A 24,427-nucleotide genomic window follows, 5' to 3' on the forward strand; every position below is an offset into this window, starting at 1 on the left:
CATGACAGATATCTCCGGGTTGGGAGAAGTCGGCACTTCGGAGACAACGAAAGTTGTCCCAAGTGCGAGAACGACGCATGCGTTGTCTGTGAATGGATGCTTCAAATGGATGCAAGTACCATAGGAACCTTTATGTTCGCGTGTGCCATGGAGAACTGGTCCGGGTTTAAAAATGTACAATTATCTCGTGACGCCAGTTACAATTTTACATCTTAGAGCGATCCGTTATCAGACTCTGTAGAGAGAGCGAAAGAACATACTTACATTCAATATTGACTGCTCGAGCTCGAGTGCTGCTTTGAATGATGCCAGAAGTTACTTAGAACGATCTTTACAGCAAGCTTCAACTTGAAGTCGAAGACTCCAAGTAAGTACTAGTTCGTGCTGACGTAACATCTGTATCCTCTTCGTCCGACCGCTAGACCTTAGGCTTGGAATTGAGTCCTAAAGCACTATTACTAAAGCTTCGCGCGTATTGGCCTCTCCGAACATTCGACGTAGGCGACTAGCAGTGTGGAACTATGTCCCCGAATGAAGACACTGGTTTCAAGCACCAAGTAGCAATCAAACTTTCACGAGCGTTGAACATCGTCAATCCGAATGACTTACTTGCAGAGCGTGTTATCGACATAGCGAAAACCAACTCCGCAGAAGGATTTGCTAAAGGTGAGTTTCTTATACCGCAACTCAGCTGTGTTGATTGATAACTTTGCTACAGCGGCTCGGGCGTTTGGCAAGTTTCAAGATTCCTTTTTGACAGAACTCCATGACGAAATATTGTCACACCTCAAGCAGGAGGCTTCCGGGTTTGCTCCTCATCCCGTTGAGGGCATAACAGTCTACGACAGCGAGGTGCTCGAGCCTGATCCAATCCGGCAAGGGGGCCTGATGAGGAATGATACCGTGCGTTCCTCGGCACTCTCATTGTTCCAGCATAATTACTTATGATCTACAGAGACATACTTTCCGACAGCCTGCGAAGCCAATTGAACCACCAACTCCTCGAGGCTCTTTGCTTGGCCTCGATCGACTCGCGAGGGAGAAGCGAGAACAGGCCATATCTGAAAACGGCCCTCGAAAGAAGCCGAGGCTGGCAGACGATGCTGTCTTCAAAGGTACAACAGGATCTCAGCTTTGTAATTTCCTCTTACACTGTATTCAGTCCCCAGTTTGCCACTTGGACGAGGAAACAACTTAAGGCAACGAGGCGAAGAGACACCGTCTCACCCGGGCGGTCTGTCCGATACCGCACGAGCACGCTTGGAGGAACATAGACGAAACCGTGAGAAACAGAGAGGTGTGTTTATTATATTCCGCTGTGGCTTGTTGTTCTGACCCGAGGTCACATTCTAGAGGGTATTACTGCAGTGCAGGAGCAACGGTCTCACGCTTCCAGAGGACTCGGAGATTTCCAACGACGGTCAAATCGGCAGGACAGGGATCGACATCGTGGACGCGGCTGGGATTCTACACCACGCTCTGAGCGCGGCAGTAGCACCCATGATGCGCCCAGTGTCCGTGTGCCCAATGTTGGATGGGATTCAACGCCGAGACGACGAGAGGGCGAAGGATCCGGTTGGGGAGGGGCAAGGAATCGTGCTTGGGATGCACCGACCCCCCGCGTTCCAAGAGGCGGCAGTCCAGAGGATGATGGACTCCTTGGTGTCGACGTTAGGGAATGGGAGGAGGAACAGCTGCGGCTGGATCGGGATTGGTATACTGGAGCGGAGGAAGGTGGTGTCGCTGGAGATGAAGAACACAACCCTTTAGCACAATACGAGGATCTCAGTGCACTGAAGGATGCGGAAATCGCCAAGAAACAGGTGGTATGCAGTTTTTCGCACCTGTAAACAGATCAATTTCACTGACGCTTCGTGTAGAAGAGAATATCAGCCAGGCAGGCGCAATATGTGAGACTCGATTCTGTGTCTTCACTCGATCGTTAACGTTTTCCATAGAATGCAGACAACGACCTCTGGGAAGCCAATCGGATGCTGACATCTGGTGTTGCGACTCGGAAGGAAGTCGATCTTGATTTCGAAGACGAATCCGAGTCGACGGTGCATGTCATGGTGCATGATATTAAACCACCTTTCTTAGATGGCAAGACCATATTCACCAAGCAACTCGAGCCTATTAATCCGATCCGTGACCCTACGAGTGACATGGCGATATTCTCAAAGAAGGGGAGCGCTCTCGTAAAAGAGAAGCGAGAGCAGGCGGAGAGGGCAAAGGCGGCTGCGAAACTTGCATCGCTTGGCGGCACACAGCTTGGTAACATTATGGGCGTGAAGGACGAGGAGGCTGAAGCCGATGGTGCGTATTTCTTCTCCGCCCTCGTGGCGCAGCTCGGATTGGACATTCACGTAGGTTTTATGGTATTGCAGCTTTGGCAGAAGCGAAGGCAAATTCTGGCGAGAAAGAGGACTACAAGGGTGATTCCAAGTTTGCCAGCCACCTGAAGGCCTCCACTGGGGTTAGTTCATTTGCGAAGAACAGGACACTGAAGGAGCAGAGAGAGTATTTACCTGCATTTGCATGTCGAGAGGAGCTTCTCAAGGTTATCCGAGAAAATCAGGGTCAGTATGTATGCTATGCAGCTGTGTCTTTCTAACGTCTGAGTTTCACAGTCGTTATCGTTGTCGGCGAGACTGGTTCTGGGAAAACCACTCAGCTGGCGCAGTTCCTTTACTGAGGACGGATACTGCGCGTATGGTCTCATTGGCTGCACTCAGCCGCGTCGTGTGGCCGCCATGTCCGTAGCAAAGCGTGTCGCTGAGGAGATGGAGGCAGGTCGAGTCAGAAATTGATTCCTTCATTCTGGTGTTGACCTTTTGTCCAGTGCAAGCTTGGCTCTACCGTTGGTTATGCGATCCGTTTCGAGGACTGTACCTCAGCGGAAACGAAGATCAAATGTACGGGTTATCGCTCTTGTGTCTAACCTGGCTCATCATGATTTGTTCATTGTCAGATATGACGGACGGTGTCCTCCAGCGAGAATCTTTGAACGAAGGCGATTTGGACCGATACAGTGTAATCATCCTCGACGAGGCCCATGAGCGTTCGCTAAGCACTGATGTTCTCATGGGTTTGCTTCGAAAGAGTACGCCTTATCGTTCCCTGTTCGATATTATTTTACCTCACCATTTGTTATAGTTCTGTCTCGGAGAAGAGATTTGAGGCTCATCGTTACATCGGCAACTATGAATGCTGACAAGGCAAGTAGCCCTCGTGACTGTTCTAGCAATGGAAGACTGATATGATGTCAGTTTTCTGCGTTCTATGGCAACGCGCCTTGTTATACCATTCCTGGTCGTACATTCCCGGTGGAGATGTTCCATTCAAAATCACCATGTGAGGACTATGTCGACAGCGCCGTGAAACAGGTTCTCCAAATCCATCTTTCGCTCCCTCCCGGTGATATCCTCGTATTTATGACTGGACAAGAAGACATTGAAATCACTTGTCAGGTTGTTAACGGTATGTACCAAGCACCAAATTCACACGACGCCCTTTTTTAAGATTTTATATAGAACGTCTGTCACAGCTTGACCAGCCCGCCCCTCTGGCGGTGCTTCCAATCTATTCGCAGATGCCTGCCGACCTTCAGGCCAAGATTTTCGAAGCCACCCCTGACGGACGAAGGAAGGTCATCGTAGCCACTAACATCGCCGAGACTTCATTGACGGTCGATGGCATTATCTACGTGGTCGATGCAGGCTACTCAAAGCTTAAGGTGTATAACCCGAAGGTCGGCATGGATGCCCTGCAGATCACACCGGTCAGCCAAGCCAACGCTAATCAGCGGACTGGCCGTGCCGGCCGTACAGGCAGCGGGTATGTCTTCATTTTCACCGCACGATATCAATTATCCTCAATTTTTTATAGGTTCTGCTACCGTTTGTATACAGAAATGGCGTTTCGCAATGAAATGTTCCCGAATACCATCCCAGAAATCCAGCGCACCAATCTCGCGAACACTGTTCTGCTCCTAAAGTCTCTCGGCGTCAAGAATCTTCTCGAGTTCGATTTCATGGATCCTCCTCCTCAAGCAAACATTATACATTCAATGTACCAACTTTGGGTCTTGGGTGCGCTGGATAATCTTGGCGATTTGACGCCTGTGGGCAGGAAAATGTCCGAGTTCCCGATGGAGCCTTCCATGGCCAAGATGCTCATTGCATCTGTGGAGATGAGGTGCTCAGCAGAGATGTTGACTATTGTGTCCATGCTTTCAGTGCCAAGCATCTTCTATAGACCAAAGGAGAGGATGGAAGAGGCCGATGCGGCACGGGAAAAGTTCAATGTACCAGAGAGCGATCATTTAACGTTGTTAAATGTTTTCAACCAATGGAAGAGTCACGGGTGAGGGTCTTCATCTTGTCACTGCTACTAGGATGCTCATCATAACTTGTAGCTTCCGCGATGACTGGGCCACGCGTCATTTTTTGCACCCGAAACTGCTCCGCAAGGCTCGTGAAGTGAGGGCTCAGTTGGAGGACATCATGAAGTTCCAGAAAATGGAGATCATTTCGGCTGGCACGGACTTCGACGTCGTCAGGTATTGTATTATAGCTGCTCAATTATGTTGTATTGACCTTTTCGCAGGAAAGCCATCACCGCTGGCTATTTCCACCAATGTGCACGTGTGAAAGGCATTGGCGAGTATGTGAATATCCGTACTGGTCTACCGACACATCTGCATCCCACGAGTGCACTGTATGGCCTTGGATGTACGTGATTGATTTTTCTTTTCCTGAGTTTCGTTGACGACGACGACGACGAAGATACCCCCACATACGTTGTTTATCATGAGTTGATCTTAACGTCCAAGGAGTACATGACACAGGTCACTGCAATTGATGCCATGTGGCTAGGTATGACAATTCATCTCACATGTTTATTATGGCGTAAATTAATGATGATCATAGCCGAGTTCGGTTCGGTGTTCTACTCGGTCAAATTCAAAGACTTTGATGATCGTGGAATGAGGCGACAAGCTGATCGAGAATTCTCAAGAAAAGCTGAATTGGAATCCCAAATCGCGAAGCAAAGGGAAGAGTATGTAAACGACAATCTCACGAAATGGCTTTTTATTTATTGACGGCCGTTGCAGGAATGCACGGCAAGAGGCAGAGAAAGCTCTCGCGGTCAAGGTGTCCAGTGGAAGTAGCTCAAAGATCATTGTGCCTGGAACGCCGAGACATCCAGGCACCGCAGGCAGTCGCGTTGGCCAAACACCTAGAAGACGAGTAGGGATATGATGGGTGTACCCGTAGGTTACTTGCGTATTTTATTTTTTAGACAGTGTGGCATCTGTTGCATTGGAAGCTAAATATATGTGTGTACTATCGTTGTGGAGGACAAGAATATTGGGTTCGTCAGATTCGAAAGGCACCGTGATCTCGAACTGAAACACTGGACGTAAGTATAAAGTTGTTCTTTTTGTTCAGTCTCCCGACGCCGTTCTCAGTTGTACTTAAGTTGTGTGTGGAAATAGAAAACCAGTGAGATATTTAGGGTGACGAGCCAGCGACGAAGGGTACCCGTGAAGGGGCACCGATTCTTCAGACAGTCGAACATCAGCAATAACAAATCTGATACTCGGGGTGATAGGGAAAAAATTCATGATGAGCGCGCTATGCACGAGACATTGAGCAGCTTCGCATAACCGCTAGCGAGAGTACCACGATGTCAAAATATAGTAGCCAGTGCACCACCGTCATCTTGGCTAGAATCCAATGCACCAAACAGCTTTCCTCCTGGACCATTTTTGCCAAATGTAAAGCCCACCCAGACACCTCGGGCTTCTGGCTCTTCTTTTTCCTTCACCTTCTCCACATTTCGCTGCTTGTCTTTCACTTCAGCATACTTCGCCATGTCTTCCGCAGAAGTGAAATCATCATAATACCCAGTGTCAATCTCTGAGTCAAGAGCAGGCACAAACGGTGCGCGTGTCGAGCGGAGGTCGTCCCATTGCGACCCATCAAAGAAAGGGTGGCTTGTTACTTGGGTAAGAGTGGAGTATCGAACGCTCGAGTGTGAGATGAGCCTGAACGAGGAGCAAGAGGCATTCAGCATCGTCAGACAATGCGCGGTAGCAAATCCAATACCTGGTCACGGCATCCCACGCGATATCCGTCAAGTTGAAGATCAAGTCTTCGGGCTTATCATACTCTGGCCTTCTCAGCACCTTCGTCCAGTTCTTCAGGTTTGTCCAGGTCTCCTCTGGCGTGCCGCCGCTGAACGGCGGAAAACCAGCGAGAAATTCAAAGAATATGCAGCCTAGCGACCAATAGTCGACTGAAAAAGTGTATGGTTTGCCTCTTAGGACCTCGGGCGCCATGTAGTCGGGTGAGCCAACTATGGAGTCTGCATACCGTGGGTCTTCAGCACGGATGGATTTGTACATGGAGCGGCGTTCCAGGGTGGACCGGTAGACGACTTGGACGTCTTTCACTTTATCGAGCTGAGAATTATTAGGCGCAGGGGATGATGTTAGGGCCAGACACGTACCTTTAACTTCATCGATTCAATGCGTTTGGGATTAAGGGCACCTGTGGCAAGGCCGAAGTCAGTCAGCTTAACGTGGCCGGTGCCGTCCACAAGGAAATTCTGGAAGCGCTATCAGTACTAGGAGCTCCCGCATGCCACACAGTTTCACCTCTGGTTTCAAATCACGATGAATGTAGCCAAGCTTGTGAAGCTCGTTGACAGCGACGAACATTTCTGAAATATAAAACCTTGCATGCTCTTCCTTAAGAACGCCGGAGTTGTTGAGTAGAGTACGAAAATCGCCTCCGGGAACATACTCCATTGCTAAATACACGTGTTGCGTATCTTGGAATGCGTAAAGAAGTCGGACAAGCCATGGTGTCTTGGTTGCGGTGAGGATGTCGCGTTCCACCAGAACGTGCCGCACCTTGCGATGCATCAGCCTTCATACGGATTTGGCAGGGGACAACAGACCTCATCCATCTTGAATAATGTACGTTTCTTCATCTTCTTGAGGGCGCATATCTCTCCTGTGTCCTGTTTCCGCGCCAAGAACACTTCACCATATCCACCCTGCCCGACTTGCGCGATGATATGAAATTGGTCAACCCTCAGCTTTGCTCTGCGCTTCCTCAAGATAACTCTTTCTCGCCCGCAATATGACTTGAACTCCTTTGCGTACTCAGCAGCCGTTAGCTGCCTCTTGGTGGTATCTGCATCGAAGCGAGCCCTCCTTTCCTTCCTGGATGCGATATACCCCAGGTTCATAAAGTAATAGTCGAGAAAAACTGCCAGGATCTTAGACGATGAGATCGTTGGAGGTCTCAATGTGGGATGCTCACATAGTTGGGCAACAGTGGCCTTGCGCTTGACCTCGGCGCTCTGGAGCAACTCTCTCTCCCAAAGCTGAAATCCACCTGCTTTCACGGTTGTAGCGTTTCGTGCTGTGTCCATTGAAATATCATCAGTCCATGCGCTGCCGCCAGGCTTTGCGGTGCCCATGTGGATGTCCCGAAGTCCCAATGTGATGCCCTTCGCCGTGTCCATGTGTATGTCACGATACTGGGGCGAGTCTGATCGAGATGGGAGGGGGGCCATATAACAGATTTCAGTTGATATCTTAGTCTATCCTGCGATCGATCTTTGTATGACGATGGAAGGATCTAAGTACTAAGTACTGCAAGTACAGTTCGGTTCAACCTTATGCCTCATTTAGGTTTTGATACGGTCACATGATCGACGCGTTCTGCTTGGCCCATGAGGAAACATTCGTAGTAATAGTACTAGTACTACCGCCAAAGCTAATCTACTATGCCTCACGTTCGCCCTACTCATATTGATCTTGCTTCAATCCTTGCAGAACAAAACCCCTCTGTTGACCTGCGCCTGCACGCATATGAAACCTCCACATCTAATTTTCTCAGAGCGGTTACCAACTATGCAAACCGCGCAGTAGCGGAAATTACCAAACACAGGAATGCCCAGGAGGCGGATAAGAAGCGGTTGGCTGAGAAGACTGCTGCAGTAAAGGCTGAAACTAACCAGTGCAAGGTGAAGGAGATCGAGCTGTTGGCTGGTAAGTGATTATACTTGTCATGATGAAATTGTTCAGTGATATCTCGTAGTGATGGAAAGGGAGAAGGAAGAGGTTCGAGAGGCTGAGACATCAATTACTGCTCTGAAACGCCAACTCGCATCGATCCGTGAAACTTGCCAGTCCGTCGATGCAGAGATAGAGCAGTATCGTGCTCTAACTGCCAATCTAAGACGGGGTGGGTAATATCGTTACGATTCCCTTGCTGACGCTGACGTTACTTTCTGCAGAAAAAGATCGAGAGCGACAGACGCTAGAGACGCATGCAGCACAATTAGGGCCAGAATTAAACGCCTGCGAAACACGTCTACGGTGTCATATCGAAGGAATAGAGAAAGACCGGCTCCTCATCCGATTTACACACATTGACAAAGTTGACATTGACCGAGAGTTCAGCTTCGTGCTCGATGTTGCATCCAGATCCAATCAAGGTATGCAGGTTAACGAGCTATCTCAGCACTGCTTACCGACGCAACTAGTGATAACGACAACACCGCCCTTACCCAATCTCCCCATACTGCTCAACGAACTCAACGAAACGAGAGATATATACCGATTTATCAAGTTGATGCGCTCGGCATTTGCCCAGTTGGTGGAACAGTGCTAGGGGCTTATCATATCTTAGATTATCATATCTCGGATCGGATATGAATGAACAGATAGCAATATAACATATCCCGCAACTATTGCGTGTCATTCCCAAGAAAGCTATACATTTGTATGTACCATCTTGCCTTTCATCGTTCAATCATCATCTCCTTCGCCCCAACCCGTCCGATCTCTATAGCCGCCAGAACCTCCCAACTTTGTCTTGGTCCTGCTCTTGCGGCCACCCAGCTCCTTATACATTTCTCTCATCTCAACCTTACCTGGCCGGGTTTGCGTAAGCTCTTCTTGCCGCCATTGCTCCTCCTTAAGTTCCTTTGGCGTTTGATAGCCGGACAGAGATGGTGAAGTGCGCCCAGAGCCCCTCGAAGGTAACGGCGACGATGGAGGGGAGCGATTTGGCACGGAATTGATTGTAGGTTATCCGCTAAACTCAAATCATCAACTCACGCTGGTAGGCACAGGAAGACAGACTACCCACCCAATTCTGCTTCGACTCCCTCCTGGTCCACTTTCCAGGGGGAAGACTGTCGTCGTGGAAGTTTTCCTTCCTATAATGCTGAAACCAAACTTGTAACAGCAGATCGTTAGTACAACAGAAGTGCGTGGAATTATATGAACATGACTTGCTGTAGTTCAGCGTCTGGCTCTTATTCCACTTTCTTGATACCCTGGCGCAAGTCGCGAGCTCTGATATCTCAAGCCACCTGAAGATATTTTGCGACACCTGAGTGGGGAATGCCTTTAGGGGGTCGTTCGAGAGACCCTTGGATGTCAGTCCACTGCCTAAACGAACAGGACCCCTCCGAGTGGGTGATACAGGGCGTGATGAGGGGCGCGAAGGTGCCCTCGACCTCGCTGGCGTGCCTGGTAGTGAGAACTGGAGAAGATATAAGTGATTGGCACTGAGTGAACGACAGGGAGGCATACCACGCCAACGAGCTCATCATCCGAGTCATTCTCTGCCTGAGACTGCCTGGAAGACAGAGAGAGTCCGTTCAAATCATGGGAGTATGATTGCGATTTAAGCACGCCTTGTAGCAAACTCATACTGAGCTGTCTAGTGTTGGACAAGTTGGTGATTCAGATCTGAATCCACGGACTTGAAGCTTAGAAGCTTTAAACCCACAGGCTGACAAAGATAGAATGATGATGTCATCCAGTGGACCACAGCCGCAGTCACAAAAGTTAGAGGACGATGCCCTCGGTAAACAATGTAAAATACTCCAAGTGTGATTGGAACAGATCCACTATCTAAGAAACAAAACCGTAAATTATAATCGAGTCTGACAACAATGCGTAGTATGTTTAAACCGACTTGAACAGCTGCCACACACCCTTTGCATATCCCACGACCTCGTCCGCACCGAGCTTGCTTTCCCCAAATATCCGATCCACAAACGTAATCGGTACCTCGCCAACAGTGTACCCTAGCGCCCGCGCCCTGACCATCATCTCCATCTGGAACACATACCCCCTGGATTGTGTCAGGGTGATGATATGCCGAAGAACGGGCAGCCGGTATAGTCTACACCAGCATCAAGTTCAACCCGTTTTCTGGAACCGATATACCCACCTGAAACTGCCCGTTAGGTCGCTCACGCCGGGGTTCAGCACAGTAGCAGCCAAGAAGTTTGCCCCTCGTGAAACAAGTTTACGCTTCAGGTCCCAGCCGTGCACGCCACCAGGCTTAGCATCAGCGAGGTAAGGAGTGGATGTTGAGCGATATCGCGTCCCCGTCACAATGTCAAGGTTGTGTGCTTGTTGAAGTCTGCACATCGTTAACGGCGAAGAATCGGGAAAATAACAACATACCTGATGAATTGTGGAATAAACTTGGGCTGATGAGGTGTATGCACATTAGAACTTGTTTGTCAAACAATAGCGGAGCACGTACATGATGCGAAAAGTCGGCATCCATTATTATCACAAAGTCACCAGTGCAGAAATCGAGCCCGTGGATATATGCAGTCCTGCGCACACGTTCACGACGCGTTCATTTTAATTCTTCCTCATAGTACTTACCCAAGTCCAAGTTTCCCTGCCCGTGGTTTGAGAAGCTAGACCGACAATGAGCCAACCGTCGACGCGTGATCCATTTGCACTTACTATTTTGTCCTCGCCATAAGCCCTTGTCAGCTCAATGGCTACTTCCTGTGTCCCATCCGGACTCGCATCATCTACGACGATGATCTCCCATGCAAGCTGACTAGTGTTCTCAGTCTGGCTTTCCACGTGTCAAGCAGGTATTTGACGCACTGTTCCTCAAAGACCTTTGCCAGCAACCACACTATAATTGGAAGATTCTTGCGTTCATTGTAGGTTGGTAGAATGACAGAATACTTGTGGGTGTTTAGTGTGTTGTACTGGCCTTGCATGTTCAGCGAGACTGGGCTGGCGAAAGGGTTCATTAAATTTCTGTAGTCGATGGCAGGTAGCGTGCGAGTTTACAAGGCTCTTTTTATTACTTCCACTTACACGCGTAGACCATATGGCCTCCTTGTCATCCTCGTTGCTTGCACCATCGGTATCACCGTCGAGCACTGACAAAAGCCCATCTAATACTATTACCGCGCTCAAGTCCCTGCTCACTAATACCCTCCGTATCACGACCACCGATAATCGAGTTTTCATTGGCACATTCATGGGCACCGACCAGCTTCTGAATATCATCCTCGTCAATACCGAGGAGTACATTCTGGGAAACGAGGCCAGTCGCTTCGTCGGCCAGATCATGCTCCCCTGGCGCCTTGTCCTTCATGTCGAAGCGTTTGACCAACATAATCCTTCAAAGGGAAAAGCAAAGGATAACAGGAGCTTGTACATCTAAATCGCAGTTCAGGATACAATGCATTAAATGACTTGTCCAAAATGGTATATCTATTGTCCTGTCCACCACTCCTATATTCATGGGTATATGTGATAGAGATTCATGAGCTCTCCTCCTAGAAGAGCGCGTCTATCCACCGTCCGCTAAGAGGATCCAGCGGGAGATGGGCCTTTTGAGAAGGGTTGGGTGACGCTGACGATGTGCAGCTGTTTCGTGACGCATGATTTTTCGTCCTTCGTCAGCCCTTGTATTTGTCCTTGTATATCCATGCCATCCCAACGTCGCTGGCACCTTGCTCGACCTACAGATCAACGTTAACTTATAACTTGCCAGAATTACATTAATGATCCCACTAACAGCTGCGCGATACCACTTAGCAGCCTCCTTCTTATCCTTCTTGCACCCTTTGCCATTGGCTAGGCAAAACCCGAGATCTTCTTGCGCGTCTGCGTCACCGAGGTTGGCAGCAACTCGATAGTAACTCTGGGCAGTAGTTAACACAGGAATTAGAGGCAAATGAGGACTAACGCACGACCGCCATCTTGTGGTCCTTAGCTATACCCCAGCCATGGAAGAAGCATTGACCGACTTCATAAATCGCTAGCACAAGCTCCGACTGAGGGAGGAAGAGTCATCAGTCCCCATATACAGTCCTGCAGACGGAACTTACCCTCACAGCTTTCACATCCATCCCCTCTCTCACCTTGCCCAGATCATCTACGGCACTTTCTGCTGCCTTTGTCAACCACTTAAAGCCGTTCTTCTCATTCTTCTCGCATCCCCACCCATGCCTCAGTGTCAAACCCCACATGAGCATCCCTACGCCACACCCACCATTTTCCTTTGCGCTTTTCTCGAAGTAGAATGCGCTGTCTTGTAGTTTGTTGGCTTCGTGATGTTGTATTCCTAGCTGAAGGTACTCCTGTGCAGTCGAAGGCTCGGTGGAGGGTGAACGGTTACCCGGCGGGGAAGGTGAATGAGAAGGAAAATGCGAGTTGCCAGTCGGGGATGGAGAGCCATCGGTTAGATGGTAAAAAGAGTACGATGTGGAGTACAAGCTTGCTGGTGAACTTGGACGTACAGACGGCGGGCGAGAGGGAAGCTGTACATGGGAAGGGGGTGAAAGCGTCGGGGAAGAAGCAGCATAGTGTGGTTGAAGATAAGACCCTGACGAACTAGGGAGCGTCGCCTCAGTTGTGTTAGGTTGAGGCGACGGAAATGCAGGGGATAAGAATTTGTTGTCAGAGAAGACGCCTGTCTGGGGGGTAATGGGGGAATATGAAAGTGGTGTATTATGAGCGGTACGTGGAGAACGAAGCCTTTGTGAATTTCGTTCAAGAACCTGGCGTTTCTGCTCTTCAGAAGAGATTATTGGTGGTCTGCCTGGCCTGGAAAAGTTTATGCGGGGAGCAGGATCAACTATGGGTGACCTTCCACCAGGTTTCGGTTGATCGACGACAACCTGCTTGTCGACATCCTGGGGTTTGGAGACCACGACGGTTGGAACGGAAGAAGTGGGAGTGTTTGCCTTGAGCAGACGCATATCATGAGAGGAAGGTTGTGTGTAACTGTCCACAAGGTCAGGTCCTGTTTCAGCGGTATGCCAATCACGGCTGTGGCTGGAAGCGCCGGCGTGGCTTTGTAGTGAATACATGCTATTGTCTTCTTCAAAATATGACTCAAGTTCGTCATAGTATCCATTTGATTCGTCCGTCAACGACAAAAATGACTTGCTGTTAACATATTCAGCATTGCTAGATGTCGAATTACGGAATTCCGAGTGCAACAGAGGGGACTCGGGCACTCTCGGACTTGCATACGCCCTCGGAGGAGAAGTTGCATGCAAATCCTGCAGCGGTGGTGGAAATCCAGTTGCCCGAGAGGAATATGGCACTGGTAAAGAGGAAGCAGCTTGCGTTCGAGCTTCTTTCCGTTGGAAAGCCTGTCGTTTGGACGAAGTACGCCGAACCAAGGTATCTAGCGGAGACGAGTGGGCCAGGCGCACCTGGCTGGGCTCATGTGGTCCGTATGTCGCAGCCATGGCATGGTACTCGCAGTCAGAGGTAGGTTACTAGGTGCAACGTGTCACCGGTTGAGAGCACCACTGCTAATCGGTAACTATCATCGTCCTATCACTTAAATTTATATTCACGTCCGACTCAGTGTTGGACGTTTGGCAGATCGACTCGGAGATACGAACTTAAAAAAAGTTCATGTTTTTGTCTTCCATGACGATTGTATACACACATATTTAACTCCTTGCTTAATGCAATGGACACGACACTCGACACTCGAGAGATGACTGCCCGTTAGACCTTGGCCTTGGCTCGCCAATGTGATCTCTCCTGTGAGCTTCGATGGGACTCGAAGAGCTGGAAAGAGGTCATAATTGAGACCCTTCGATTTATTTCGACACGTTCGTGTCATGTCTATCAAGAATAGTGTCACGTCGGCTACTGCAGAGGCTGGGTCAGTATCAAGCGGGAGATCCGCTCCGATGCTATGTATATTGTATGTAAGGCGATCGAGTCTTCAACGACCTCGGGCTTCTACCGTTAAGTTTTATCCGCAAGCACTCCACCTTCCACCAGTTCCTGTAGCTATCATGCATCAAGTCTGCTAACTACAAGTCAGAGGTGATCCATTTATTATGCTCCTTAGCCTGTTTTTTGATGCATTAGAACATGCTAAGTAGCAGACTAGGCTGTACTGCCACCACAGTACATGTTCGCATTTTTAGCCAACTACTGTGGGAACTTCCCCATAACACCTAAAACATAGCCCATTTTGGATATTCTCTACAATATCAACCTTTCCCACACCCTCCCCAGTCCATCCCTGGCTCACCACCACACCACTGTTAGATACAGGCTGTATTTTAGTAGTAGTATAGGTTATATACACATCATAGAACATAATAGACCGCTTTTTCTGTATATTTTTGCACCAATACCTGGTACAGAGCCTCTGCAAGTGTGATCTAATAAAAAACATATCAAAAACAGTTGCGCATTTTTGCCCCTTTGGTATGGGGTGCCCTATAGTGTTGATAATATGTCTAAATATATATATGAACATATCCCAGCCCTTATTTAACCCCCTAGAGCGCCCTATATCATTAATGAACTGGTGAACATATTGAAATATCATATTATACCTTATATTGATAACAATCACAACAATGACCACAAATGTGGAGGAGGGGTTGACATGAGAATGTTTGACCTTATGTAGGAAGAATGTGTTTAGAGAAGGGCCAATCAAGTCATGGTATCTTTGAGGCACTATCTTCTAAGTTGATTTTGATGGAAAGGTAATATGAAACTCAGGCCAAGGAAGTATATTGCAGTTCATAAACACTATTACCAGCACAAACACCATTGCTTGCAATTGGTGTGCATCACTTCAGTCACATGAGAATTTGTAAAAGCAGGTCCAGAAATACCAACACCAGTACAAACATTGTTGCCTACAATTGGTGTGCATTACTCAGTCATGCGAGAATTTGTAAAAGCAGACACCTGGTGTGAAGGATGAAGCTTTTCTCCCCACTTGTGAATCTCTGTTCTTCATATTCAACTGTATAATGAGATAAATCAAGTTCCTGTTTGACAGCCTGTTTGCTTGGTGGCTCACAAGGGAGTCAACCCTTGAAATGTTCATCAGATCCTTCACATGGAGTGCTGTGATGATGTCATATACCTGATCTGACCGCTCCGACAATATTAATATCCACTCTGCTCAACCCTACACCCCTCCCACTTTCCCATCACCTCCGCTCTGTCCACTCTCTGCTTGATCCAGTCAGCTTCGATATCTGCTCCTGCGCTCCTGCTCGACCGCCTCATCGGTTACCTTCTGTATCGTCTCCATTCCACTGGAACCCCTTTCCCCATTTAGGTAGATACTTCCCCTTTGACACATAAAACTTACTTCCTGTTACGAACTCAGTTGGTTCTATACTAGATACCCGCAAGGAGTACCGATCTAGTATGGTGATCGTTGTTCAGGTTGTATGACTACCTAGACAGGAGAGTCTAAGGTAGAATAAGATGTAGATTGATAGAAGCGATGAGCTTGCTATCTAGCTGTCTTGCTATCCCTCTGTCCTGAGGCTGTTGGGATGATACTGAGTAGATTCAAGTTAAGGACTACTACAGTGTATGGAGTCCTTTATATATGAAAAGCAGAAGTACTGGTTAAACGGTAAGGGTCAAGGGTAGTACCGACAATGCGGTAAGGGCATAGGGTATGAGTCAGAGATAACGGGTAAACCATATAAGTGGCGTGAGAAGGATAAGCCAGTACAGATAAGCCAAGAGAACGGTTAGATGGAAGTCGCTTTGGTGACAGATAGTGTTGATAGCAGATAGGTAAAAGAGAATAAGCTGGTCCGAGAAGCTTACATAAAGTCCCTGTAACACTTCCCGGATCACCAGTACTTCCTACAACCACTTGATTACTGATCTGACACATACATATTGATATCTGCTCTGACTTATGTTTTCACCTGTGTTAATGCTTACAAATTGTATACTCAGTACAGTTATCAATGGGTACTTGAGACACGAAATTGAAAATTTATGTACCACACCTATACAACACATGATAACAACTCTGTCATATTTTTCCTGACAAGTAGTCTACCTCAACACTCCAAATCTGAATTTTCAGAGAAAAATATCCAACCACTTGAGCACAATGTCCAAAACAGTGAGGGGACCTCTTTTTTGCCCATTAGTGTTCCTTGAGACATGTGACTGCTTAGCTAATATTAGCTTATCCAACTACAGCAAAATGGTTCACACTCGTCTAAGCTCACGACACTAGCCAACACTGTTTTCTACACCACACATGTAATTCATGATGTTTTCCGGCTATTTTACATGTTCTGGAGAGCTTAGATACTTGTTAATACACTTTTGATTGTTTTATGCATGATAAAGCAGTTTAATATTGAATAATGTTGAATAAGATGGATTATAAATTTCAGAATAATGCTTTGGGGCATGAAAACACACATCTCAAAAGCAATTTCCCTGATTAAGTTCATAAAATTTTTGATACCATGTAAGAGGCAAGGTCAATTATTCATGTGGAAGTATTTTTGAGGCTATGAAGTGTGTTGTGAATGCAGGAGATGTGTTTGTATCAAGGAGTGATAGTGTCTCAAGGACCCATTGATAACTGTACATAGCCTCATACCATGGACTACTGGTCACTGCCTCCTACTCAGAAGTATATAAAACATATCATGTACTTAGCTACTTTCCTCAGTCTTAATATTACTCATCTTCCCGCAGTCTCTACTAGTGGTAAATTCTCCATAGGACTTTTCTCTCTCCGGACACAAGTTTACCTTGTCATCACCTCCGATCCTCCGCTCTGATTTAGAGCTGTGCTCTAAGTATTCACTATTGCCTCCCCGACCTAACCAACCAACCCCCTTACTCCCCTCTGCTGCAGTGCACTTTCTCTGCTTCACCCTCTCTGCTTCTAGTCAGACTGCTGCTAGTAGCATTTACCTCCCGACCTGCAAAGTGGACCAAAGCGGTCTGCCCGTCCTATTGTCAGACATTGTTGGTCCTGCTCCAAATTTGGGGCACGTACTCAGCTAAGGGTGCAGCGCAAGAGCTGTGTTAAGACCATGCTCAGGGGTAAAGCGGAGTCTGAGGGGCTTGGCTTCAGCTCGTACGCTGTGCCCCTTACCCGAGTACGTGCCCCTAATTTCGGGGTGTAGTCCGACACAAGTTCTAGGAGTTCCGACAGGACGTCGGAATGGGGGTCCTCTGAAGGAGGACCAATGGACTACTAGGTGAGTGCAGGAAAGTTGGGCAGGGGTTGTTCCACCTGACAGGAGGGAGGCGGGAGACTACTGTGGTTGGAACCAACAGTAGAAGCGGAGTGGAAGGGACTGTTTGGACGAAGTCCAAAGCAGAGCAGAACAGAGGAATGGAGGAGCGGAGGATCGGAGGGTGGCCGACCTAGGGAGTCAATCCCCTAGGCCGGCTAACAGGAGTTGACTAGGATCAGGCCCAAGTCAGAGAACAGAAGAGCAGGGCTTAGAAAAGGTGATATTCAGACTGAGTATCTACAGACAAATGTACATATATTTATATACTCTAAGTGATGAGCATAGCATAGCAGAAGGCTATGTGCTGAGTGTACAGGATTACAATAGGATGACTGAGACATACGAGAATAAGGCTCGGGGAACAGTATGTACACAACGGATCAGAATCGCTAGGGTATAGGGATTACTAGTGATCCGAAAAGCGGAACTATGATACTAAACAGGGATAGGACCAGTTGAGTGGTTCCTAGTCTAGGAGTGGACCAGTGAGGCAGTCGGGTGGACTAATCGTTGGGTGGGGCAACACGAGCGGAACTGAAGGAACCGAGTGGGTCGGAAAAGCGGAGGGAGTAGGACCGGGCGGACTGATAGGGTGGAGGAGCAGAACCCCAGATAGGGTTGGATGGAAAGGGTATAGTGTTGGAGGACATAGGGGTAGTGTTGGAGAAGCGGAACAGGGTCGGGCGGAGGTAGCAGGGCTAGTCCTGCTGAGATGCACTTCGTGCATTGTCGGGGAAGGAGGGATGGGGCGGACGGGAAAACAGGGGGTCAGGACCAGGGGCAGGGGATGTTCACAGGTGGTATTGGAGGTACCTGGATCTGGTATATGACAAGCTGAAGCCAAGCCCCGACCCCTCCACTTCTCTGTCCGAGCATGGTACCTAACAGACGAACTTCCCATCAAATCTGTCATCAATATATTTTGCTGACTGTGTGTTTCATGCAATGCAGCTGACACTGTGTAATCTTGTTTGTGACTTCTGATTCACACAGTCATGGGGTGGTCAAACATTTGTGAAGCCTTGGTTTAGAAGTGCCACATTGTGCTAGGTATTGGCAGTCTGCTGTATTACTACATTTTTTGGCAATCATGCTCCATCCTCTACTTAATTTTATGCAAGTCAAACCCATAATGCAAGAGGTGCATTTCATGTGTAGAGGAACTGTGGCAAGGGTGAGCACAGCAAAATATGTTTTAACCCATATGATAGTCACTGAAGAAAACATCTGTGTTGAATATATACCATTCTGCTGATAGCATTGACAATCCATTCAAGACACGCCCATATCTGAACAATGATGGAGCATATGACACAAATGATACACTACATATATACCAGATACTGGGTCACTTCCCTCTGAAAATAGATGCAATGCCCTACCCTAACAATAATCCTCACTTTATACAGTTAATGGAAGACTAGCCTGTCTTGAAGTCACAGCAAATGCTGACCCAAAGTCAAAGACTGTCAATTTGGTGCCAAGTGCTAAACTCGACAGGAAACTCTTTCTGCTTGGAAGTGTCATATCCACAATCCACACAAGTCTCCTCTGCCCTCAGTTGGTGTCCTCTGCCTTCAATTATAGTCCTCTGCCCTCATCCATGCTCTTCCACCCCTAGATATGTATCTCTGATGTCAGGTACATTCCTCCACCCCTGACTAAATCAAGGTACGCGGTACACATCTGTCCATTCTAAGTTCCCTTTGTACATTCCGCTTTCCGTCTGGTCCTGGTACCTTGTATGATCCAATTCTCCATTCCAATCTAACCTGTTGTACACTATGGTACATTGTACCTTTAGTTATCACTTTGTACTCCACTACGCTGTGCCACATAGCCCAGTATTTCTATAGTATATTCCAGTAGTGTTTCTATAATATGAATATAGACTTGAACCTATCTTAACCACCTCCAGCTTGACTTAAGTCTTAGTCATTGTCTAGTCCGACCTCAAGACTAGTCTTGCTGACCTCTGTCTCTGTCTTCTGACAGTCTTTGCCTTACTTTCTACATTGGACTTAGTCCCTTGTAGTCTTACCTCTGTTGGAGTGTGTCAGATGTAGTCCCCCGCTGTTAGGTACCATGCTCAGACAGAGAAGTGGAGGGGTCAGGGCTTGGCTTCAGCTCTTGTGCTGTGCCCTTAGGCGAGTACATGCCCTGAATTTGGAGCAGGACTGATGTTGTCCAATGATAGGATGAGGGGTCCACTTTGGTCCACTTTGAGGGTTGGGAGGTAAAGGCTACTAGTGGTGGTATGGGTTTCAGTCGCTACTGTGATATCAGCATGACTGCGGCCAATTCAAGTGTGTTTGACCATATAGGGGAAGCAGTGCAATGCAAACCACGAACAACAAGTTGTATTGTCCAACCTAATAGCCGATGTCAATGCCAATGCCAATGCTGACTCGGCCAAGTGAAGTTGAGTGGCCCCGAGTGGACCTGAGTGATGAATGAGTGGAATAGAGGAAGTGTGTGCATAGTATGATGAGCAAACATTTAAGAGAGTCGGCTGACAACTCAATGAGAAATCACACAAGAAATTGTTCCAAGTGAGAATTTGCTAGAGAAACTACTAAGAACATGGGTGGAATATATAGTAAGTGAGACTAAGCAATGAAGGGACTTTGGGTCGCTTAAGATGCCTCATGGATTGCTAAATACTCATTTCTCTGTGTCCATGTAATAAGGTATGAGGTGGGGTGATAAAAGGCCGATAAGCAGTCCAATTATGCGAATGGGGATGGAAAGCTGATCAAAGTAAGAGATATACATACCAGTAGATAACAGGCCAATGACATGAGACAATGGACAGTGACCAATTGCATGTGTGGATGATGTCTGACTTGGATCAATCGTGACTGACTTGGCCGATTGTCGGCCGATGTTGATGTGGAGTGGCAGCATGGGAAAGTGGGTCGGAGAGGATTGGAAAGATAGGGGATACTAGCTCAGTAGCGATCGGCTTCTACAGTGGGCCGACTAGAAGCAGGGTGGTGTTAAGGTCGTGCTCAAGGGAGAGGTTACTCAAAGGGCTTCGGCTTCAGCTCGTGCACTGCGCCCCTTACCTGAGTATGTGCCCTTAATTTCTGGGGGACAGAGGGGAAGTCCAATGGAAGTCCGGGGAATTCCGGAGGACAGAAGTCGGTGGAGTTTGGCAGAACTCTGGAAGACTTATGTGGGGACGGAGTAAGGCTACTATGGAAGTCCAGAGTAGAAACAGAACAGAGGTTAGACTACCCTAAGGTAGAGCTGGAGAAGTAGTCCTAAGGTTTAACCCCTAAGACTCGGAGGTGGACAAGAGATGAGACTCAAGTCCGGAGATTGCAGGAATGAGCAGAACTAAGATGATATTTGAATTGAGGAGTTCCGGAGTATTACAGGGGTTTATATACTGTAGGTATCATGTAAGTAAATCAGTCAGCAAAGGTAAGGGCTATGTATGAAGCATGTGGAAAGTCTATTACTAAGTGCAACGGATCAAAGCAGTGAAGTTGGAAATGAAGTAAGAATGGACGGATCAGTAAGCATAGTGGAATAGGACATAACCGGAAACCGGAGCAATAGCTAATCTAAAAGGAGTTAGGGGTGAGTGCGGAGATGGAGGCGGAGCGCTGGGCGGAATGGTAAGACGGAGGACCGGTCTTTAATGAAGTAGATCTGGAATTCCGGGTCCGGAGGTACGGGATATGACAGGTGGATGGAGCAGAGGAAGTGTGTTGGAGCAGAAGGGATCAAGGGAAATGGGGTAAGGATATATTGGATGGAGGGAGGTAAGTGTAATAACTTAGAGTGCAGCTCTAAGTTGGAGCAGAGGAGCCAAGGTGACGACAAGATGAGACTTGTGTCTGGAGTGAGCAAAGTCCTATGGAGAATTCCCACAGTAGGAACTGAGGGAAGCCAAGTAATATTAAGACTGAGGAATACAAGCTAAGTACAGGATATGTTTATATACTTCTAAGTAAAGAGGCAGTGATCAGTAGTCCATAGCATAAGGCTATGTGCTGAGTATACAATTTGTAAGGATTACTATAGAGGAAAACATAAGTCGGAGCGGATATCAATATGTATGCGACAGATCAGTAATTGAGTGGTTATAGGATTTACCAGTGATCCGGGAAGTAAGAGCTATGCTCTGAAGGGGAAAGTATATACCTAAATGGGGGAAGGGGTTCCAGTTGAATGGAACCTATGCAGAAGGTAACTGATGAGGTGGTTGAGTGGGAGTGAAGGAGTGGATGTGGGGACTGACTGGGTTGAGTGGAGACAGGTGGAGCGGAAGTGGGGGGAAGGTGGGAAGGGTATAGGGTCGGGTGGAGTGGATATCAATATCATCGGGGTGGTCAGATCTGGTATATGACACCTGCAACTGTACCCCTGTCAGAGCACGTCAGAGTTGATCTTTGGCAGCCCCTATCCATCCTTCAAAGTTAAGGGCACCATACTTGCCTAAGGAGTGCAGTGCATGAGCTGAAGCTAAGCCCCTCCATAACCTCCTTCCTACCCATTAGGCATGGTTCTGACAGGAAGCCATGCAGCAATCAACAAGATGGCACACATCTCTGGATTTGCCTTTATGGTGTAAGTCAGTTTATTCTGATCAGCCTTGACAAAGTCAAATAATAGCAATAACAAGTATTCCTCTGTTCCACTAACACTCTGGATACCACAACTTGGGCTTGAAATAATAGTTTGTTGTCACAAGCATAAATAACAGGACAATGGGATCTTGAAGAGATGGCAAGGGTGACCTCCAGTGGTTCATTCAGTAAGTTATCCTCAGTCCACACTTTCAGACCAATATCAGATTATCCCAAGGGGAGTGGCTTTATTCATTAACTTTGCTATCCACTCACATCTATTTTAATATACCAGTGTCTGTCACAATTGTATCACCTACTCAGTGTGCCCCTCACACTTGGGGTCCTCTGTATTTTCTCTCTAGTCGGAGACTGTGGGTGAACAACTTTCCATGGGTGATCCACACACAGGCAACATAATGTAGGTTGTCACAGTGCCAAATACAATTATTCACATTCAGAGCATCCATACAACTTAGCAGGATTTGAAGGTGTAATATATGCTGCAGTATGTTGAGCAATATTTCCTGTCATTACTGAAAATCATCACTGCCAAAAAAGATCCCCAACATTCATATATACCAGTAAATGACATATTACAATTACATTAAAACAGCTATGGTGAATCTAGATTTAAATGATGGAATATACAAAGATTGTTTTAGTCTGAGTCAAAGGTGATGTTAAGGTCGTGCTCAAGGGAAAGACTACTCAAAGGGCTTTGGCTTCAGCTCGTGCACTGCACCCCTTACCCGAGTACATGCCCTTAATTTCCGAGGGGCAGAGGGGAAGTCCATCGGAAGTCTGGGGAGTTCTGGAGGACAAACATTGGTGGAGTTCGGCAGAAATCCAGGAGACTATGTGGAAACAGAGCAAGGCTACTACAGACAAGTCTGGAGTAGAAACAGAACAGAGGTTAGACTACCCTGAGGTAGAGCCGGAGAATTAGTCCTAAGGTTTAACCCCTAAGACTTGGAGGTGGACAAGAGATGAGACTCAAGTCTGGAGATTGCAGGAATGAGCAGAACTAAGATGATATTTGAACTGAGGAGTTCCAGAGTATTACAGGAGTTTATATACTGTAGGTATCATGTAAGTAAATCAGTCAGCAAAGGTAAGGGCTATGTATGAGGCATGTGGAAAGCCTATTAGTAAGTGTAACAGATCAAAGCAGTGAAGTCGGAAATGAAGTAAGAATGGATGGATCAGTAAGCATAGCGGAAAAGGACATAACCGGTAACCGGAGCAATAGCTATTCTAAAAGGAGTTAGGGGTGAGTGTGGAGATGAAGGCGGAGCGCCAGGTGGATCAGCAGGACGGAGAACCGGACTTTATGGAGTAGATCTGGAATTACAGATCTGGAGGTACAGGATATGACAGGTGACATCTTCCATCGCCTTTCTCTGGTTGGCTAGCACGGTGACAGACATCTTTGACATGACCTCTGGTGTTAGGTCCTTGTGATGGTGTTGTCATATCCCATACCTCCGGACTCGGAATTCCGGATCTCCCCTGTGAAAGTCTGGTTCTCCATCCTGTTTTCCGCCTGGCGCTCCACCTTCATATCCGTACTCACTCCTATCTCCTTTTAGAATACTGCTCTCCAGCTACCAGTTGTATGTCTTTCCGCTTTACTTACTGATCTGTCTGTTTGTACTTCATTTCTGACTTCACTGCCCTGATCTGTTACACTTACTAATAGGCTTTCCACATGCCTCATACATAGCCCTTACCTTTGCTGACTGATTTACTTATATGATACCTACAGTATATAAACTCCTGTAATACTCCAGTACTCCTCAGTTCGAATATCATCTTAGTTCTGCTCATTCCTGCTTCTCTGGACATGAGCCTAATCTCTTGTCCACCTCCGAGTCTTAGGGTTAAACCTTAGGACTATATCTCCAGCTCTACCTTAGGGTAGTCTAACTCTGTTCCACTTCTACTCCAGACTTGTCCATAGTAGCCTTACTCTGTTCGTTCCTAGCCTTCTGGAGTTCCGCCGAACTCCCCCTGCATCTGACCTCTGGACTTACCTGGACTTCGGTCGGACATTCCCTCTGCCTCTCGGAAATTAAGGGCACATACTTGGGTAAGTGGCACAGCGCATGAGCTGAAGCCGAAGCCCTTTGAGTTACCTTTCCCTTGAGCACGACCTTAACAGGTGTCATATACCTGATCCGACCTCTCCAATGATATTAATATCTGCTCTGCCCAACCTCATACTTTCCCCACTTTCCTACCACCTCCACTCCATCTGCCCTCCGCCTGTCCCAGTTGGCTCCTGCATCCACTCCTATGGCTCCGCTCGACCACCTCATTGGTTACCTTCTGCATTGTTTCCACTCTACTGTAAGCTCCTTCCCCATTTAGGTATATACTTTCCCCATTTGCACATAATACTTACTTCCCGGATCACCAGTACTTTGATCCGACGTGTACATATTGATATCCACTCCAACTTATGT

At 47.5% G+C, this 24,427-nt stretch overlaps 7 protein-coding genes across 7 annotated transcripts; 3 read left to right on the top strand and 4 right to left on the bottom strand.

Moving 5' to 3' along the window:
- Window positions 1-386: 386 nt before the first annotated feature.
- On the top strand, window positions 387-5,393 carry EDB91DRAFT_1168114 (pre-mRNA splicing factor). The gene is made up of 21 exons (XM_041320088.1): window positions 387-666; window positions 719-903; window positions 956-1,115; window positions 1,163-1,297; window positions 1,354-1,826; window positions 1,881-1,910; window positions 1,959-2,316; window positions 2,388-2,579; window positions 2,631-2,641; window positions 2,697-2,789; window positions 2,843-2,915; window positions 2,972-3,103; window positions 3,157-3,218; window positions 3,270-3,480; window positions 3,534-3,837; window positions 3,889-4,365; window positions 4,418-4,561; window positions 4,609-4,733; window positions 4,788-4,877; window positions 4,932-5,061; window positions 5,117-5,393. Exons 1-21 carry the CDS (start codon window positions 522-524, stop codon window positions 5,262-5,264), a joined length of 3,678 nt encoding a protein of 1,225 aa, XP_041170978.1. The 5' UTR covers window positions 387-521; the 3' UTR covers window positions 5,265-5,393.
- A 1-nt stretch (window position 5,394) lies between these two features.
- EDB91DRAFT_1168123 (AGC/NDR protein kinase) lies at window positions 5,395-7,673 on the bottom strand. The gene is made up of 6 exons (XM_041320089.1): window positions 7,338-7,673; window positions 6,970-7,283; window positions 6,665-6,922; window positions 6,517-6,615; window positions 6,114-6,469; window positions 5,395-6,052 (listed from the first exon to the last, which is right to left on the bottom strand). The coding sequence occupies exons 1-6, from the start codon at window positions 7,591-7,593 to the stop codon at window positions 5,695-5,697; spliced, it is 1,641 nt and encodes a 546-aa protein (XP_041170979.1). The 5' UTR covers window positions 7,594-7,673; the 3' UTR covers window positions 5,395-5,694.
- A 78-nt stretch (window positions 7,674-7,751) lies between these two features.
- EDB91DRAFT_1208955 (chromosome segregation protein Spc25-domain-containing protein) lies at window positions 7,752-8,764 on the top strand. The gene is made up of 4 exons (XM_041320740.1): window positions 7,752-8,071; window positions 8,121-8,267; window positions 8,320-8,520; window positions 8,569-8,764. Exons 1-4 carry the CDS (start codon window positions 7,807-7,809, stop codon window positions 8,694-8,696), a joined length of 741 nt encoding a protein of 246 aa, XP_041170980.1. The 5' UTR covers window positions 7,752-7,806; the 3' UTR covers window positions 8,697-8,764.
- A 69-nt stretch (window positions 8,765-8,833) lies between these two features.
- EDB91DRAFT_1239803 (uncharacterized protein) lies at window positions 8,834-9,745 on the bottom strand (the record flags this gene model as incomplete). Its single annotated transcript, XM_041321905.1, has 5 exons — window positions 8,834-9,059; window positions 9,142-9,146; window positions 9,177-9,265; window positions 9,326-9,575; window positions 9,626-9,745. The coding sequence occupies 5 exons, from the start codon at window positions 9,743-9,745 to the stop codon at window positions 8,834-8,836; spliced, it is 690 nt and encodes a 229-aa protein (XP_041170981.1).
- A 258-nt stretch (window positions 9,746-10,003) lies between these two features.
- EDB91DRAFT_1062161 (glycosyltransferase family 2 protein) lies at window positions 10,004-11,106 on the bottom strand (the record flags this gene model as incomplete). Its single annotated transcript, XM_041314506.1, has 7 exons — window positions 10,004-10,223; window positions 10,272-10,466; window positions 10,511-10,536; window positions 10,593-10,668; window positions 10,721-10,755; window positions 10,805-10,904; window positions 10,955-11,106. The coding sequence occupies 7 exons, from the start codon at window positions 11,104-11,106 to the stop codon at window positions 10,004-10,006; spliced, it is 804 nt and encodes a 267-aa protein (XP_041170982.1).
- Window positions 11,107-11,186: 80 nt separating this feature from the next.
- EDB91DRAFT_1062148 (uncharacterized protein) lies at window positions 11,187-11,525 on the top strand (the record flags this gene model as incomplete). Its single annotated transcript, XM_041314504.1, has 1 exon — window positions 11,187-11,525. One exon carries the CDS (start codon window positions 11,187-11,189, stop codon window positions 11,523-11,525), a length of 339 nt encoding a protein of 112 aa, XP_041170983.1.
- Window positions 11,526-11,763: 238 nt separating this feature from the next.
- EDB91DRAFT_1062153 (uncharacterized protein) lies at window positions 11,764-13,068 on the bottom strand (the record flags this gene model as incomplete). Its single annotated transcript, XM_041314505.1, has 4 exons — window positions 11,764-11,826; window positions 11,883-12,008; window positions 12,058-12,141; window positions 12,196-13,068. 4 exons carry the CDS (start codon window positions 13,066-13,068, stop codon window positions 11,764-11,766), a joined length of 1,146 nt encoding a protein of 381 aa, XP_041170984.1.
- Between the last annotated feature and the right edge of the window lie 11,359 nt (window positions 13,069-24,427).

Source organism: Suillus paluster (genome assembly GCF_016628075.1).
Source record: "Suillus paluster strain FC165 chromosome Unknown EDB91scaffold_115, whole genome shotgun sequence".
Lineage (NCBI taxonomy): Eukaryota > Fungi > Basidiomycota > Agaricomycetes > Boletales > Suillaceae > Suillus > Suillus paluster.

What these genes read in the sequence shown, in the direction of transcription:
- EDB91DRAFT_1168114 (XM_041320088.1), top strand. Translation starts at nt 522, where the DNA reads ATGTCCCCGAATGAAGACACTGGTTTCAAGCACCAAGTAGCAATCAAA. An exon ending in AGCGGAAACGAAGATCAAAT is followed by an intron (nt 2,916 to 2,971) that starts GTACGGGTTATC and finishes GTTCATTGTCAG; the next exon opens with ATATGACGGACGGTGTCCTC. An exon ending in ATCGCGAAGCAAAGGGAAGA is followed by an intron (nt 5,062 to 5,116) that starts GTATGTAAACGA and finishes CGGCCGTTGCAG; the next exon opens with GAATGCACGGCAAGAGGCAG.
- EDB91DRAFT_1168123 (XM_041320089.1), bottom strand. Translation starts at nt 7,593, where the DNA reads ATGGCCCCCCTCCCATCTCGATCAGACTCGCCCCAGTATCGTGACATA. An exon ending in GGCCACTGTTGCCCAACTAT is followed by an intron (nt 7,284 to 7,337) that starts GTGAGCATCCCA and finishes AGATCCTGGCAG; the next exon opens with TTTTTCTCGACTATTACTTT. An exon ending in ATCGTGATTTGAAACCAGAG is followed by an intron (nt 6,616 to 6,664) that starts GTGAAACTGTGT and finishes TAGCGCTTCCAG; the next exon opens with AATTTCCTTGTGGACGGCAC.
- EDB91DRAFT_1208955 (XM_041320740.1), top strand. Translation starts at nt 7,807, where the DNA reads ATGCCTCACGTTCGCCCTACTCATATTGATCTTGCTTCAATCCTTGCA. An exon ending in AACTGCCAATCTAAGACGGG is followed by an intron (nt 8,268 to 8,319) that starts GTGGGTAATATC and finishes TACTTTCTGCAG; the next exon opens with AAAAAGATCGAGAGCGACAG. An exon ending in TGCATCCAGATCCAATCAAG is followed by an intron (nt 8,521 to 8,568) that starts GTATGCAGGTTA and finishes CGACGCAACTAG; the next exon opens with TGATAACGACAACACCGCCC.